Source organism: Apaloderma vittatum, unplaced genomic scaffold, assembly GCF_000703405.1.
Source record: "Apaloderma vittatum isolate BGI_N311 unplaced genomic scaffold, ASM70340v1 scaffold554, whole genome shotgun sequence".
Lineage (NCBI taxonomy): Eukaryota > Metazoa > Chordata > Aves > Trogoniformes > Trogonidae > Apaloderma > Apaloderma vittatum.
Window position 1 is genome coordinate 18,720 of NW_009714128.1, and position 18,567 is coordinate 37,286.

The window sequence follows — 18,567 nt, forward strand, 5'->3', positions numbered from 1 at the left end:
TTTGTGATCTTCAGTAGAAAGGATTAAAGCAGCTGAAAAGGTTCTGATTTTGCAGTTGTATTTCGTGGAAGATATCTTCTGTCTAGTCACAGAAGTTCTGATGTCCCAATGCATGTCTGTTGTTATAATTTATAATCCTTTTTAGTTATAATCCTTTTTAGTTGTTCTTATGTTTTCTTTTATTTGCATTTTTATGTTTGTGTTACAGCCATGCACAAGCCAATAATCTTTATTTGTTGTGACACCAAATCCGTTACTGATTTTGGTCACTGGTAGAGGAAAGAACAGGGCTCAGTGAGGAACTCACTGGGAACCCCAGACTTGAGTGGTCTCATGTTACTTGATTTGCTTCTACAAATCATTCTACAAATCAGATCCAGGCATAAACTTTGTAGTTTCGGCTCGTTTTCAGTCTTCATTAATCTCTTATTCCAAGGTTCCCTGTCTTGATTCTTCCCAATGTTGTGACACTAAACAGAAATGAAATATCTTTATCTAACAAATCTAATAATGTCTCCTCCTTTTTTTTTTTCCCCTGCCATGCCTGTTAATTTTGTTAAAAATGCATGTCAAATTGTGTAGAAATTCTTCAATTTAAAAATAGTAAAAATGTAGGTTGAAGTAGTTAACCAGTTTAGGTTTTAGAGGTTTCATTTCACTATTTTGTGTCTATTTATTGTCGTATGATAGCAATTTTTCCAGCCTTCTTCCTATGGCCTTTAGCTGTCTGCTGCATTTTCTGTAGTTTCACTCCATTTCTGTGCTTATTCCTTTCCCTCTTAAAGATTATCATTTTCATTAAAATTCTTCAATGACAAGTGCTTAAATTCTCACTTAATTGACAAAGATACTGCATTATGAACTTTTGATGCACTTTACGCAGTCACTGTAGATTTCCGATGGTTTTACAAATCTACTAGCCAGTTCTGTTAGTTAATCAGCTAAAAGGTGCGCATGAGAAAGAATAAAATCAGGTAAGAGCTACACTGAATTAAGAGAGTGCAGCCCTTTCTTGCCTTTTTCCTTATTCTGAAAATTACTTTTTTTTTATGATCAAGAAAAGTAACAAACTCATCTCTTTAACTAACCATAGCGGTATACTAAAAACAGAATGATACTCTTAATAATGTACTGAAGATGAATATGAGGGTAATAGAAGACAATAGACTGATTTTTAAATTTAACTCTGAGGCTTATACAGCCTAATCCAAGTTTGAATAATACCCAGAAAATTACCAGTATCCATCCTTCACTAAACAGTCTCAAAAACCCTTTCAAGAAAAATTTGATCTTCCCATTGGTTGCAATCTTTTGTCCTTCCTCATTTGTAGTGGCCTGACATTCATGTTAGAAACAATATAAGGCTTTACAGCTTGCTGAATAATGTTTTAAATTAATCAGCTTAAAACGTGAAAGAAATGTTAGGGGCTTCATGGTAAATGAAAGAAATATTAATAAGAGATAGTCCAAGCTACAAAGTTTAATACATCAGTTTAGAATAACACAAGTCTTAGCTGTCCATTCTGTCCATCTGTATGCAGTCCTTGACTAATAGCAGAAACAGTGGAAGCACACATGTACCTGTGCCATGGACATTCCATGTCTTGGATCACACCCACTGTGATTTGGTAATATCTGCTGGCACACCAGGATTGACAACCCCATTCCTTTATTCCAACTTTTTAATGTCACAGCAAGCTTGGGTAGAGCTGTCAGCATTGATGACCACTAGGTCTGGAGAAGAACAGTCGAAGCTCCTCTGTTAAATCCCTCTGGGTTTTACAAACCCTGGGCTTTCCAGGCCGAGAGTGACACACCCAGGTTTGCAGCACTGATCTGCTGTGCCTAGGTCCCAGGCCTAACAGGAATCAGAATGTCCTGTTAGGCCAGACTGCTCCTGAAGTTGCAAAATCCTCAAGGCTGCTGGTCCTTCTGCTAATAGCACTGCAACTGTGTCACAGCATCATAGAATCATGGAATGTTTGGAGTTGGAGGAGACGTTGAAAGATCATCTAGTCCAACCTCCCTGCTGGAGAAGGATCCTCTAGGGCAGGCCGCACAGGAATACGTCCAGGAGGGTTTTGAAAATCTCCAGAGAAGGAGCCCCCACAGCCTCTCTGGGCAGCCTGTTCCAGTGCTCCGTCACCCTCACAGTAAAGAGATTTTTCCTCATGTTAAGGTGGAACTTCCTATGTCCTAACTTAAACCCGTTATTTCCTGTTCTGTTGCTGGGCACCACTGAGAAGAGATTGTCCCCTTCCCCTTGACACCCACCCCTCAGATATTTATATACTTTAATAAGATCCCCTCTCAGCCATCTCCTTTCAAGACTAAACACCCCCAGTTCTCTCAGTCTCTTCATAGGAGAGATGTTCAAGTCCCTCAGTCATCCTCGTAGCTCTCCATTGGACTCTCTCCAGTAGGTCCCTGTGTCCTAGTAGGTTGTGCACAGAATTGGTGTAACTCGGTTGTTAACCCTTAACTATTAAATGGCCATGATTCCCATTCAGCAGACATTTAAAATTTCACCCTTGTTCCTTGGGTAGTGCTGGATAAAAAAGCAAACATTTCCTATTCTAAAATCTTATGTACTGTAGTTGATGATATTAGAAGGTTGTCATGTAACATCTCAGGGTGCTGCTGTGTTGGGTGATGTAGTAGATCTCCAAGATTTTTTAGTTTGAATTTAATTACTGTTAGATTTTGAAGTCAATACACCATTAACAAGACTTCCACATTCAAAAATGCCAGGTGCTAATACGTTTACATTTCAGTTTGTGATACTATATATCACTGTTCTAGCAAGCTTTTCATGCTTAGCTAGTGAAGAGGTTAAAGGCTCTGTAGGTCCAAGTAGAGTACGTCCACAAACAGCAAGTTTAATATCATAATCCTTTACACTAGCTTATCTATTTTAATTAAATATCTCTATAAATGGAATTTAGATTAATTACAAGGGAAAAATCTGAGCTGTACTAGTACTATTAGAGTTCATGGACTATATTAACGGAAGTGTGAATACAAAAATTTGGCCCTGAGATAGCTGTCACGGTAGTTAACAAAAACCTATATTGAGAAATCTATGCATACAGGTATTAAATATAGTAGAATATTATGCATTCGTTTTATATTCTGTCCAATCTTAGCTTAATTTTGCCTGTCTTTTTATTTCTGGCATGTTTTTGTGTTGTTCTGATTTCTTTTCTGTTCCACTACATTCAAGAAGTTCTGTTAGGCACTATAAAACATTACCACCCAAGATGCCTTTACTAGAAAATGGTACTCATTGGAACCTGTACAGGTAAGAAGTGTTTAGAGTCCCCTTTAAGTAGTTAGTTCTTTTTTTAAAAAGTAACTAGTCTTGCCCTGGTAAATAAAAAGATAAAAAAAATGTTTCATACAGTTTTTATAACTGAGAGATAAGGGAGAAAATTTTAAATTAACTTCATATAACTGTTTAAATTAACCCCTACATTATAAAAAAAACCAAAACCCAAACCACTTTGTGTTAGGTAGAATGTCTTCACTATTAAAATTATCTGTTGCATGTTTTCCTTTGTTACATTCTTTTATTTATGTGTAAGATTTTGGTTACATGTCAGATTTATTTTCATTTTGTTTAAATAGTTTTAATTTACAAAGCTCAACTCTTCCTGCATGTGCTAAGACCAAATCTGTGATTAGACAGGATATTTCACTCCTTCGTGATTGCCTTAATTCACGAATACTGAAATTTGGAGATGATCTACTGGTTAGGTAAGAAACTGAGGATTAATCTCCCCTCCTGTTTTTGGTATTTAATATGGATTTGCAGAATAAATGAGCTTCACTGTAAAGAGATTTCACATAATATATAGTGTATCACATCCTTTTATGTTGGCTTAAGATTTACTGCTGTTAATAAGGATTTAAATTTATTGTTTGATATTTCTCATTCCACTTTCTTACAAGTGAGTATTGTTTTGTCTCATTCAGTTTGAAACATTTCAATGATTTAGCAAAAAAAATTCTAGCAGTCTTTTGTTTGCTTTTATTTTCTAAACAAATCTCAGCACTGTCATCCAGTCAGCTCTTTTACGTTTTCCTTAATTAAATCATTGTGATTCTACATTTTTTGTAAAGAGAGCATTATTTTATTAGTTAATATCTAACATTGTATTCCTTTCTTTGTTTTCTTTTTCTTTCTCTTCTACCATTGGATGCAATGCACTGGCACTAGTGAACTACAGCCCTCCCTTGACAGGGCTAGGAGTGCTAGTACCAACTGCTTGAGACCAGATACTAGTTTGCATTCACCAGAACGAGAAAGGTATAAAATAAAAACTTACGAATTTCTTATCATCTGTGCTGGTGATCTTTATCAGTTCTGTTTTTCTTCATATGAGTACTCTACATTCTTGTACATTCCTGTCTGCTTTGGTATTTGTAGACATTTTTGCTATTCATGTATGTCATGTAAATTGCGTGTTGGAGTTTATAACTGCTTCTGGCTTCTTTCCTTGTTTTACTTCAAGCTGATCTCATTGCTTACAAAAGTCCTCAGTATGCTGATAATAGCATTGCAGTGTCAAGTATTTTGACAAAATGCCACTTGGTTGTTAATCTTCATCATCATTTGCTAAAAAGTATTATGTTTGTTTGTTGCCTGTTCTGTGGACTGCTAATAAGGCGGTGACATGATTTATAAATTCTGACAAAACTTTCAGATTTCAAACCAGAACTGTAGTTTGTGTAGTGATGTATTTTCTACAAAACAGCCAAACTTCATTGCTTTCTTAATCTAATCTGCTGTATCTGCTTTTGCAAATACAAGGCAAATCACTGCATTATGTTTTTTTTCACTCTATGACATTATATTAAGGCTCACATAAGTCTTAAGAAAACATGTTTGCAATTTAAATAAATAGTGTCATATCACATACTGGATGCAAGCATTTTATGGATGCTTTCTAAATTTTCAATATCACAATAACTTTGCTCAAAATCATAGGTGAACCAAATATTACACTGATGTGTTTGACAGATGGGATTGTTCCACAAGGGAATTATTTCATAACCACCTGTGTTTTTTGGCTAAGAACTGTATCATTTTAAAGTGAGATTTTAGCTTCGCTAAACTCAATAATAGCTTCCCATTCAGTGGAAATATGGTGGAATTCCGATTTTGTCTGCACAATATATATTCAACTAGTGTGGTGGTTAATAAGGCAAAGTTGCTTTGTCTGTCAAACCACGACGTATTAGTTATGACAGTTGCCTCATTCTCATTACTGTGAGAGAGGACCTGTGAAGAAAGGATATAAATAACTTTGAGATAAAGTTTCTCCTAATTTTTTGGGGTGAAATTTCCCCTTCCCTCTTCCTCTCTTTCCGCTGCTCCTTGATTGGAACTTTGCTCAAGTTGTTCCCTTCTTACAGAGGAGCGACTAATGTTATGCTGAAATATCTCAGTTGAATCTACACTGATTTACTTCTTCTAAAGACTGAGCTCAAGATATCATAGATAACTTATACATGCTTATTAAAAAAAAACACAGAAAAACCCTATGACAGAAATAAGGCAACTCAGAATGAAATTCAAGATTTTCTTGATTTCTTTTTTAAAAATTTGTAGCATCTTATTAATAACTAAGTGGGTAGACATATGCAGCTTTATTCATCTATGAGCAGCCATGGAACCTAATAATATATGCATGGGAGCAGTAGATTTTGTAATTTTATGTCAAGATATCATCCATCAAGTTGAATATTCTTTGAAACAGTAACTGGCAATTGTGAACTGTCTAGTTAAAAATACTCAAAATTACACCTGTTGTTGATGTTAACTAGTTCTTTTATGTCTTTATAACTCATGTCTAGCAACCTCTGTCCAATAGCCACTACACTGCATTTTTCACGAGCTCCTCATATATAAAAACGTGATTTTTTGTGTTAATGGCCTCTACTGCTAATAAACTTATTTTGCCAAATCATCTGTAGGCCAGGTCCAAAAAAAATTGTCCATCACTATTGAACTTCTACTTTCTTGCTTCTAGAAGTCCTAAATGTGTGCTTTTAATTTGGGATACTTCATGGGGATGCAGAAAAGCCCTTTTTTACAAAATTCATATTCAAATTTTCCGTGATGGTTTTGTTGAAAATAGGGAGATCTGTGTGGCTCTGAAAGAGAATTTAGGATGTAATTTTTCTTTTCTTCCAACCTAAGTGATGTTTGTGCAATACAGCCCAATTTTGGGAAGAAGATGTTATATATAATGTATAAAACCCACCAAATTAATCTTTCTGCATTTTGGGGAAGCTAATTTTAGAAGGTGTAATTCTCCACTATATCTGCTTACACTTTAACATTGGGTTAGTAATTAGTTACATGTAATGATAGAGGAGTCTTTAGTGAAGAATGCAAAATTAAGGTCAAAATATGTAGAAAGTATTTTACTTCTGTGCTGGACAACATGAGAATAACGGACTTAAAATACAATAACCTAAATTCATCTGAAACAGTAGGAAAGCTTTTTTGAAAGCATCTATCATGAAATCCTGTAATATATGATATCGAAAAGGTTTTCTTGACTTCATTACTGGAGGCTGTCTAAGAAGAGATTAGACAAATATCTGTCAGGTGTAGAGTCAGTCCTACTTGTAGCAAAGGGAAATGCTATATGATTTTGTGAAGTCCAATCTCTACTGCACCACTTTATTATCATTATATTTGAGGGACCTGTGTTGAAGGTATCATTAGTTGTTTTCATGGTGTTTCCTCTTCCCCCCTGAAATAGAATTGTAGAATTTATTTTAAAATAAACTGTTAAACTTTTAGTCCTCACAATATGAAGATACACTTCTAAATGTGGCATTGAATATTTTCTTCCACAAAATTATAAATATTTTTGTCACCTATTGAAAATTATTTCTCTTATCCTCCCTAGCCCTTTGTCTCAGAGGGTATAAATTAGATAGTATTTGAGACCAAGAGTTAAAATGGTTCACTTGAGCATTTCTTTAAAAAATGGTATTGGCTCTGTGTAACTGATGGACTGTAGACCCCTCTTTCTCTGTGACAATGGTTTGCTAGAAATTACCACAATATCTTTCATGACATTTGAAACATTCAGATTGGTTACTGGTTTTTAAGGTGCTGTTTTGCCAGTAAAAGTCATTTTGGTGACCCACATATACCAGCAGAAAAAATACTTCTAGCAGTACGTATGAATTTGGGATATGTAAGTCTTGTTAGGCGCGCTAAACCAAAACCAAAATCACAGCAACAAAAAATCCCTATAAGGGGATGAAGCTATAAGCTTCATCATTTGAGTGAGAAAGGTCCATATAATTTGGTTGGCAAACATATGACATATGCCTGCCAAAGATTTCTGGTAAATGGAATGATTTGGTACAGAACTTAATACTTCATATATTTCTTTGGCATAGTATCATGTAGGATGCTCAAAAATACCCAGCCTCAACTAATATATTTATATAGTTGCACCATGCCTGCTTTTTTCCTCTCTCTTCTTTTTCACTCTCCTATTTATTTCAAGCTATTGTTTTGGTTTGGTTTTTTCAAAATGATTGTTTTGTTGAAGTTCCTGCGATGATCCGCAAGGCATGTATTAGTCTATGATATGGTCATAAGTATCCCTTAATGACACTGAAAATGTTTTTTCTTGCTACTAATTCCTTTAGTATAATTTTTATTGTCCTTTTCACCCTGTCTCAAAATTTCTCCTTTTTCCCTTGTAAATTTAATACCATTTCTTTAGAATGGAGAAATTTATTTGCAACTCCCAGTCTCCAGTCAGGAAAGCACATAGGCACAAGATTCAAATGCAGTGCTGGAACTGATTCAGGCATGGTTTCTTATCATGAGAGCATTTCCCCAGATTAATTTATGATTCCTGCCAGTGGTATTTTCTTAATAGTATGTAGCGTGGCTTTTATTTACCTCCTAAGTTCCTTATTTTGTAAGCAATTGCTGTGTGTATTATCAGTTAGCACTGGAGCAGTTGTATGGATCGGCACTGTGCTTGGATCCTGAGAGGCTGGCTAGCAGAGATCTCAGCAGGGGTTAGTTCGTGTACAAAATACCATGTCAGCATAGCTGCAAAGATTTGCTTGGAGGTACTTCACTGCAGTTGGAACCAAACTTTTCAGAGATCTTCAGGATGTTTCCTCTCAGCTGGTCACCACCACCTAAACAAAATACAAAGCTGAACAGTTACTTGTTATCTACCCATAAATAGATAACAGAGAAGGTGGAGCTGTCACTTCACCCAGTTAAGACCGACCTGTTCCGTTTTCGCACTGATTTTTCTATTTTTTTTTAGTAAGTCTGAAGTATTAGGTGTTTATATTACATGCCTTAAGAGTTATGCTGAATATCACCATTTACATTTAAAACCGTCTACAGTAAAAAAGCTATTTACATTAGGTATGCAACGTATTGTGTTTCCAGTTCTTTTCAACCATGTAAAGGAGCAGGTTATTGCATGTTTGTCTGTGATGTACTGTGACTCATGGTTATTCAACATTCAGTGAAAGAGAGCATGTTCTCAAAATTCATGCTGCACAATCGCATTAATTCTGTCAAATGCTGTTTAATATTTGTAGCGAATATCAGCATATTAAGGGCTTTGACTGAGTGCACTGATGCGTTAACATTTTCTTTAACTCTTGCTTTGGAAAGAAAAAGAATCTAACTACTAACAGCACATTTGCTCTTGAAACTTCCGCAAAATCTACCTAACAGTACAAGCAATGCTAATCCCCTTGAAACCTTTGTTATTTGCATGTTCCATAAATCAAACCCTTTTCCTTATTACATGGACTGGAAGGATGCCTCAGAAAGTGAAATGTTATCTAGTTGTGCAGAGTTTATATAGACATTTCGCTGTTTGTAAATTAATCAATGTATTTTGATTTTGTAAATTGTTATGCATAAACTTTTGTACTATTACAATCACACAATATCCCAACAAAATAAGCAACACTAGTCTGTAGGATAGTATATTTCATTCTAAATGTAATGAGCTTTTTCAAGAAAAAAATCATGTAATACGCTACTTTTCGTTCATAATTCAGTTCCTTTTAGTTAAATTTAGTTATACAACATAATCTGCTGGGATACAGAGAAATGAACAGAAGAGGAAACTGACTGCACACACTTTCAATATATATTTTTTAATTAAAAAAAATACCCCAGTACTTGTACACAATTGTGTGTAGCTTAATGGTAGCTAATTTATTCACCTTTACTCTCTCATTGAGTTCCAGAAAAGGGTCAGTTTATGTCTTAAAATTGTCGTTATAACTCTCAGTCCTACATCTTTACTTAGAAACAATTTTCAGTGCATAGAGCTAGAGAGATGAGCTTAACAAAATACCAGCTATTAGTCAACAGAAAATGACCATCATATGGTCTTGAAAGAGCTCTTCTACTCTGGAATTACAACTTACTGCATGAATAACAGGCTTTCAGATAGTCAAGAATTTAAGAATACTTGAAAACTTAATGGTACACTGTATAAAAGATTTATATCGGTCTACATTCTGCATCTTTAGGCACACATTCTCTTTGTTTCAAATGTAATGTTTCTGTAGTAAGCAAGCAAAATAGCAGTATACTTGGGGATTAGAACACTGCTAGAAACAGTAATTAAATGGCACAATTTAATTACTTTTTGGAGTATTTTTCCAGTCCCAAATCCCATATATTTTATTTTATCACAAACTAAATATCCTATTTTTTTCCTGTTTTATTGAACGGGCAAACAGGGGTAGATGGTCCCCCTCGCTAGAGAGGAGACGACCTACTAGTCCCAGGATTCATATCCAGCATGCATCTCCGGAGGATGACAGGTACTAGTCAATTCCTCCTAGTTGAAAAGTGCACTCTCAAGAGTATACTGAAATTTAAAAATATGCATATATGTAGTGACAGACTTACAACCTCCAGAAGCCCAAAATAAAACAGCAACTTAGATACCATCTCTGCGTTTTGTTTGGCTGTTATAAAGCACCTAGGAATTAATGTCTTTTCAAGTTATTTGTTTGCCTGAATGGTCACAAGCTGTGAAATAAGATGTCTAATACAACAGAACATTGTCTGTGTTCATGTTCTTTAGTCTGTTTTAACCTCCTTTTGTAAATGTTGATGGTGTTCTCGCTGTGGTGCTTTATAATATGATGGATATTTTTTGTAAAGCCTATTCTTGTCTAGGTGTTTATTTTTATTGTTTCATTTGTGGGATTTTTTTTGTTTTTTTAACAAACTGTTGCTAAGGGGGGAAAACCCCACATATGGTATGATGGTATGTTGGAAGTCTCAGTAACACACACTAGCTGATATGTTTAAAAATTGGCACTGTTCGTAAATTCTATCCAAGTCAGGTTGATCTCCCTGGAGCAGGTTTTCCTAACAAGGTAGGTTTTGATTAAAAACACCAGTGCTTTAAATAATTTTTGTTGCTAAGTACCAGCTATGATTAATAGGAGTACCTTTGCTTTTTTCTTGCCATGAACTTTCACTCAAATCAGTTTCGGTATTCTGTTGCTTTGGCAATAGTAATTTATTTATTTTTTCCAGATAGATCTGGACTTTTTTGAGCAGACAATATAATTTCTATTGAGATCCAAATTAAAAATTTACCCATCAAATTTTTTGTTTTCCACTAAATGACAGGATACAGATGGCTCATTTAAATAATCCATATATGTGTAAACTCTTACAAAGTTGCACTTGAAACTGTAAGACTAGTATATGGATAAAAGTTACTATAGCACTAGTGCTTGCGTGTTGCTAACATCTATCCACAGTACTTATATTTGTACTGTAATTTATCTTGTTTGCTTAATTCTGACTGTATTCTGCTGATACAAGGTGGGAGGAGTGTAACTGTGTTTGAATAACATTTCTTTTTTTTATTTGAGTAATACAGCATTATAAATAACAACATTAAATTTGTGAGGCATTATTTCAAAACTGTCCCCTTCCTTACATATCCTGCATTTCTAGAAATTTGACCAACATGTCCCTTTGTTGGGTCAGCTCTTAATAGTTTACAAATGTGCTTTTGTGTATTTTAGGCATTTTTAAGTAATTTTGCTTCCCATTTTTCAAGTTGATGGAAAACTATATTTAACTTCAATGGATTGGACTTGATAAAATCTTATTGTTATTGAAGTGATTGGAATTAAATCATAATCATGTCACATATCAGTGAAATGAAGTTTTCATCTAAATACTGCCATTCTTTAATGCAGAATGGTAAGCCTTTTGATGTCAGCTGATGTTTTGTGGAGAAAGACTGGAATCATCTAATACCTGTTGGCGAAAACATTACAGTAAAGCTTGTGTAGCATATAGAATCTTTCATAGTAAAGATTTTGAGCTGGAGGAACAGCAGCCTAATTTTCGTAGCAAGATCAGTGCTGCCTTGTGCTTTGAAGGCTTGTAGGTAATCCGGTCACCAAATCTCAGTGGTACAGTCAGTGATGAACCTAGAAGGAGCTTAGGCTAACCTCAGTCCTGATGACTTCTTGTAGCCTCCTGGTTCCAGGATCTTTCTCCCAGGTTAAGAGAAGTTCAGAGAATGTTGGGCTCTTGGCATTGCATGCCCAGTACAATGTAATAGCCCACCTTGTCTGGAGAGAGAGTATCGATGAGGGAATCAAAGGGGCTTTACTCTTATTTTATACTCTTTAAGTTCTGCGAGGTGCTTCTGATTATTTTCTATAGCTTCGGCAGTTGGCCCACACCACTCAGTTGTGTAATTTATGATATTTTTTTAAGATGTGTTTGACAACTGATGAGGTGGGTGTCAGGGAATGACTGTCTGATGGACCAGCAGGGGTAACTGACTAACTGCTTATCACTGTTTTTAAATCATGTTTTCACAGATTAATTGACTTTGACAGATGTTATCTTAGATTTCATTTGAGTACATTCCAGAGTGATCTTACGAATTGGCCCCACTTGCATACAGGGTGAAATCAAGAAGATCTATTTCTGAGTACATTTCTTAAACATATGCCTTAACACTCTATTTCTAATTTTGATCATTTAAATTCAGGTTTTGCGACACTGTATTTATTGACAATGATTCACAACATAAATTTTAGTAAAAGTCATGGCAAGATTGTTCACTTGCCGTATCAGAAAAAGTAATTGCATGGTATACCTTGTCAAGATGAAGACATGGATTATATGTTATTTCAGTGTTAACAACTCTTAGTATCATGTATTTAAGACAATTTAAAGAAAGATTTTGGGTTGAATTTGATAGCTTCATTGCTGGGAGGATTTTGTTTGGTTTTTATGTCAGAAAGTCTATCTAAAGTGAAAGACTTTCCGGTAACTGGAGAACTGTGAAATTATTAAAATATAAGTGATGATAAAAACAAGGACAATGAAAATTGGGCATTTAATGGTAGGTGGAAATTTTATTCAGGCTGTTCTTTTTGAGAAATCTGCATATAATTTCAGCATATATCCATGACTGGTTAAAATAAGCCTTAAAAAACATTAATTTTCATATGCTTTCAGTTAAGAGAAGTAGCTTTCAGTGGACATGCCTACATCTGTAACAATGCTTGCCCAAGAACTATCCTGAAGCCAACTGTAGAGCAAGGACACTTCTGCTACTTTCACAAAAGAGAATTTGAGGTGTGCTTGCATTAGCAGTGCCAGACTGATTTGGCTTGGATGATCCTTTCCCATTTTTTCAGCAACACGGCGTGACTTGATCAGGGAGGCAGTTTTACAAGACATGAAGTGCTAGGAATGAGTGTGAGGAGCTACCAAGCCTTCAGAGGAGTTGTGACCTCCAAGCTCACATATCATGTAGATTGAGCCTTTCAAAAATCCTCAGGAAAAATCAGGAAGTATTGAACAGGACATTATTGGTGGCTTTAAGGCTACATAAATGAACAAACTCGCTGCAAACCACTGAGGTCTTTTGTACAAGCGAGTAATAAATCAGTTTAAATGTTTAATTTTTATTTAAAAATGTTATTTTGTGACTTTAGGAATAGTAATTTTTAATTTTGATAGGAATTTTATAGTTCTGTTTGCATGTTTTGTTTACACTCAACAGTGATATTTTGAGGCACATCAGTCTTGTGCTTGTCTGTAAATAAAGTAATACAAAATGCTTGTCTTATTGATCAGTGATGGTTGGTAGATTTAGGATCTTAAAGATAAATTTTAGCATTTCCTCACCCTAAGGGAGGTATAGATGCAAATTTATTACATATGTTTAGTCGACTGCAAACTTTGCTGAGTTGTCTCATTAAGAGCCAAATGTGATATCTGAAAAAAAAAAATCTTACATTCATACACCTTTTTAAGAAAATATAATTTTTACCATATATTCCATCAGAAACTAATAATAAACCAACAAGCTAATAATATTTATGCCAAATTGAAAGCTGTGAACAAATTCTGAAGTTCTTAAACAACTTCAGCAGAAATGAAAGTAATATAGAAATTAAGAAATATTCTGAACTGTATTTAAATTTTTTTTAAAAAGCTGACTCAGTTCTACTTTGAAATTGACTTATTGTTAATCATTTCTGTAGCAGACTGGCTGGCAATAGAATGTGAAGTTTTCATCAAAATATAGCCAGTTATGAGATTTGCTTGCATTTTCAAGAGAATTTCATAATAAAATGCCAAAATATGAATTTTTCAAATTCCTAAGGGAAAATATTCTGCATAGGTTTATATATTAATCTAACAAACAGTACTGTAGTTGAATTCTCAAGAGGGACAACAGCATCTATTAACCTGCAGTGCTGCTGTTCAGCATGCGGAATATAAAGATTCTTAAAAATATTGTTGTGGTTTTAATTGTTTATTGCATCTTAGATTGTTAATATTATGTCTAAAACTTTTAACATTTCCTTAGAGTGTGTGGATTAAATCGACGGAAGGGCAAATGAGAAATGCTGCCTTTCTCAGCAGACAGTGCCTTAATGCTTTTGGTTTATATATTTGACTGCATGTCTCCACCTTCACTGCATGTGACCATCTCTCTGTTTCTGCTCATTCCGTCCAAATTTACATCCATGTTTCCAAATTTTGTGAAGAACAAGGACGCTGGAGTCTTGCATTCCAAAACAGGACAGTGTAGACCACCTAAGTGCTAAACCTGGAGCAGCACAGAGGTATCCTTATTTACTCAAATCCTAGTTCCAATTAAATGAGATATTGGTCATTGTATATTCCTCATATGCTCTGCGTAATACTTTCACATCTTTTTTTTTTCCTCCTTTTATGTATCAGTACATATACCCATGTATTGTTCATAGATAATATTTAATCCCTTAGAAAGTACGTTTAAGAGCTAAATTTGAGTATGGCGTGTGTGTTCTCATCCCCAGTGCACTCTTTGTACGTTGTATATGGGCACAAGAGGATGCCTACGTGTGCATGTGTACCTGCAGTTGCCCACCGTGGCCTCAAGCTGAGCCACTGGTGTAGCAGGCTGCTGAGCTCTCTGGAATTGTATGCAGCATCATCTTCACAAGAGGGAGGAAACAGAAGGGAATTTGTGGTTTTGGATATATTTCTAAGGTGTGCTGCTCCCAAGAACAGCACAGAGAGCAGAGAAACAAGTGTGTTCGGCTCACTATGCTATATATTAGTCACTTTTCACTGGAAAGCATGTTCTACTCTCAGCTTTTCCATCCTACAGAGTAGACACTGTGTTGTTTTTTCTCCATTGCACGTAATGGATGTGTCACAGTCTACTCAAGTGATGTAAGGAGTAAGAGGAAAATAAGACCCACAACCAACCAAGCAGAAAACAAAAAGGGTGACATTGTTTGAGTGATAATGCTGCTGCATTTAGTGGATCTAACCATAGGATCATGAATGCATTGAGTTGGAAGGGACCTTTAGAGGTCATCTAGTCCAAGCCCCATGCAGTGAGCAGGGACGTTTTTAGAACCTCTGCTGATCTTAGTTTTTAAGTAAAGCTGCAGCATTTAATACTAATTTTCCTGTGTATCTGCATTGTATTTGTCCCAGTAAAAAAAAAAAGTAATGAAAATATGCAAGAAAAAAAAAGAAATAGTTTTAGGATACAGGAGATTTTAATTTTTAATCCAAGGTATTTTTTGCTAGGAAAATATATTCCCTTAAAGCCCAGAAAACATCATGTAATGACCTCGGCTCATGCAAAAAGCATTTTGTATTTTGCTGCAGCTTTTTCTTTGTTGTGGAGCATACTGTGTCACAATATAATGCTCAGCAAATATTGCAGTGAGTACAAATCATAAAAATCCACTTTGATTATATTCTTTGGGTATAACTTGGTGTTACAGCCTTTTAGGTATCTTCAGGTTCATACTCTAGATTACTCTTTATAGCCACAAAGGTTTAAAAGAAAAACATACATTTTAAAAATATTATTTTAATCCATTTGTTTTGCTCACAGTAATTCTTCTATACTTTTAACATATGAAAATGATTATATTGTTGCAAGTTCCTATCCACATCTGTTGCACTCGTGTAAGATGCAAGTTGGGGTTTGTCAGCATTTCTGGTCTATCGATGAAAAATCATTGCTCCCTGCTTTTGCCCACTTCTGAAATACCGTATGCACTTTTTATTCTAAAAAACTAGTATATATTGATGATTATTAGAGGTTTAAAATTGTAGATTCTAAGTTGTAAATGCTCACATTACTATGGATAGTAAAGAAAATTTTGGAACCCACAAGACTTGCAGAGATTTGCATAGTATATTTGTAGTTCTGGGTCATAATGGTAAAACAGTTTTTAACTTTGTTCTTACATTTATTGACTCATGTTACTGTTCATTGTTCTTATTTACTATAGAAGTAAATGCTTAGATTGCAAGAGGTAGCTGGTCCATCACTATCCAAATGTCAGATGAATTCTGCAAAAGATTCATGTAGGAAAGGAATAAAAGGATGAAATAAGCATCTAACTTACTTGTATTGACTAGAAAAAGGTAGAATTGTTTTAAATTGTTTCTAAAAAACTTTAACAACATTTGATACAATGAGATTTTTGAAAAGACAGGTTTACTAATACTTTATAGTGACAGCATTATTTAAGTCTGATGTGATGCAGTATTTGTTTTGCTTTTGAAATTAAGATCTAAAAGCAATTTTTATGGTTTACATTTGCATAGTATTTTCTGGAACACTTTTTTCCTGATGTCTACTCTGCATTTGTTTGTCATGCTGTTAAGAGGCCTATGAGAAGACATTGTTTCTAACCAAATACAGACTGTGACGTGGGAACTAAACCGCAATTTCAGTCAGGATTAATGTTACCTCCCCTGTTTTAGTGCCTCATAACTTTCACACCATCGGCCTCGATCAAACTGAATCAGTGCAATATGTCTTGAGTTCTCCAGCCTGTTTGTGACAATAGATGTCACTTTTTCATCTGCAACCATTCCTGTTATTAACTTTATAATACAGTAATAAGTAATCTTCGTATTTCTATATTCTTTTTCTTCTTTGTTTATTTGTTTTCTGACATGTCATTTCACAGGCAGTCCAGAAAAGTCGAAAGATATAGCAGCCAAAAACAAACTAGGAAAGGCTCTGCAACTGAAACGGAAAGGTAGGATTGCTGATCGGTGTGTAAACATCTCTCATAATCAATCTAATTCCAGTTTTTGGAGTACACCTCTAATGCAACTTTCAGAATAGAACATCTGTAATTTACAGTGTCGTTGTAATTTACAGTATTATTTATTTCGTGTCTATATATTTTTGACACTGCTGGCTGTATCGCATACATATGAAATTTTTCTGGCATTTTCCATCACTGCAGGTAAACTCAGTGGTAAAGACAAGCAGTCCATCTATTTTATAGCCAAAGTCTGAGACCCATTGCCACAATCTTCATCTCTGTAAGATGAATTTTGGAAATGCATAGCATATTTCATTAGTGTGGCACTAAATCTTTTCTGTGCTTTATCACTGATCTTTTTTCAAAAACTCTCATCTATTTTACAATCACTTTGAAAATGAAAAGAAATATTAACAGATTGATGATTCAAGATGTCTTTGATCAAGTTAATTTTACTTTATGAAATAAAAATGTTGTTGCACATTTAAATTTGTATAGATAATTTTATAACCTATTATTATATAAAGTTAATACGAACACTGGGTCTTTAACATTTGTATTGATTGAATTTTCCTGTACTTCTATTATCGTGTAACTTTTAGCTTTAGTGCTACAGTAGTATAAGGTTATATGTTCAAATTCTTAAGAAAAAGTGAGAAAAACAAAGATAGACCCTAAATCATAAGTACACCTGGTTAAGTTTTAAACCTTGTGTATTGGCTGAAATAAATCAGGAGGGGTGAGATCCTGCCTTTGTCGGAAACAGTTTTATGTTATATCTTGATTAGCAGAGGAATGTGCATCTGTTTACATTGTAAGGGTTGAAAAACTTCCATGAACAACAAAGACACATTTTTATTTGCAATGAAAATGTGTATTCTGGAGCAGAACTTTGGAGCTTTTAATTTATTTTACTGCTTTAAGTTCCAGATTATCATTCCTGATCCAAAAGCAATGGTTATTTTTTCTTGGATTTGATGATTCTTTTGACAAAACAGCCCAATTGCTTTTTCAGTTTAGACCAGAGATATTACCTAAATGGTACTGAAATCCTTGCTGTGTTTAAACCAGGGACAGTTTTTGCCACTGAGATCACTAAAGCCATTTATTTCCCTGTTTTTTCTGACTTCTGAAGAGTAAGGGGAACAACTGGGACTAAGGTCCAAGGGGATCATAGTTCTTCATAGCCATTCAGTGATGAAGCCGGTGCAACAAGAGCATAGGGAAACATGAGTTAGGTTTCTTCTTTTTAGATCTCCGTGGCACTTGGTGTAAGTTTCTGTTACCATAAAATGATTCACTGCTATTAGATGTGAGACACAAACATGTAAATAAATGAGTGCCGTAGTTTATTATAGATATAGATAATAATGTTGCACTAGTGCCAGGAAGTTTTGATAATAGCACAGGCAATTAATTTTCCTGTCAAATCGCAAATATAGCTCAATGCTTTTTTTTTTTTCCAAATTTCCATTTCTGTCTTAGATTTGATCTTTATTTTTCAATTCACGGATTTTGTCTACTATTATCTAAGCAGATTACTGGAATAAGATACCAGCATGCTGTCAGCTTCTCTATAAAGCCTTTCAAAATGCTATGTAAGATTAAGTTCTCTGTGTATTGTGATAGCTTAGGAAATGTGCATAAAAGGGAAAAAGCAAACCTTTTCAGGATAGTTTACAAAACCTACGAGTTCTCTTAATTCAGTGAGATAAGTCTTCAAGATGAGATTCAGTAAACTCTTCTGAAGGAGTAAATTTGATTACATGAAAATCAAACATTTTCTCTGTTTGTGAGAATTAGCAAAACTGTGGTTAAAAAGAATTCAGACCAATCCTAATGTACTTTCTTTCAGCCCTAACTGATCACCTCAAAAAATGTCAGATTTGAGGTTGTCTGTCATACATATTATGATGCATACAGCCTTTAAATTGCTATATTTTTCATAGGACCCTT

The 18,567-nt window shown here is 34.8% G+C and overlaps 1 protein-coding gene across 1 annotated transcript in view; it reads left to right on the forward strand.

Annotated features, from left to right (window-relative positions):
* The window catches only part of LOC104273313 (regulating synaptic membrane exocytosis protein 1-like), a gene marked incomplete at both ends in the record, with an annotated part of 85,536 nt that overhangs the window by 16,595 nt on the left and 50,374 nt on the right, over positions 1-18,567 (forward strand). The window contains 5 exons of the mRNA XM_009868617.1: positions 3,224-3,301; positions 3,643-3,756; positions 4,220-4,309; positions 9,772-9,855; positions 16,528-16,599. Of these exons, the coding sequence (XP_009866919.1) occupies positions 3,224-3,301; positions 3,643-3,756; positions 4,220-4,309; positions 9,772-9,855; positions 16,528-16,599 (438 nt within the window). The remainder of the gene's footprint in view (positions 1-3,223; positions 3,302-3,642; positions 3,757-4,219; positions 4,310-9,771; positions 9,856-16,527; positions 16,600-18,567) is intronic.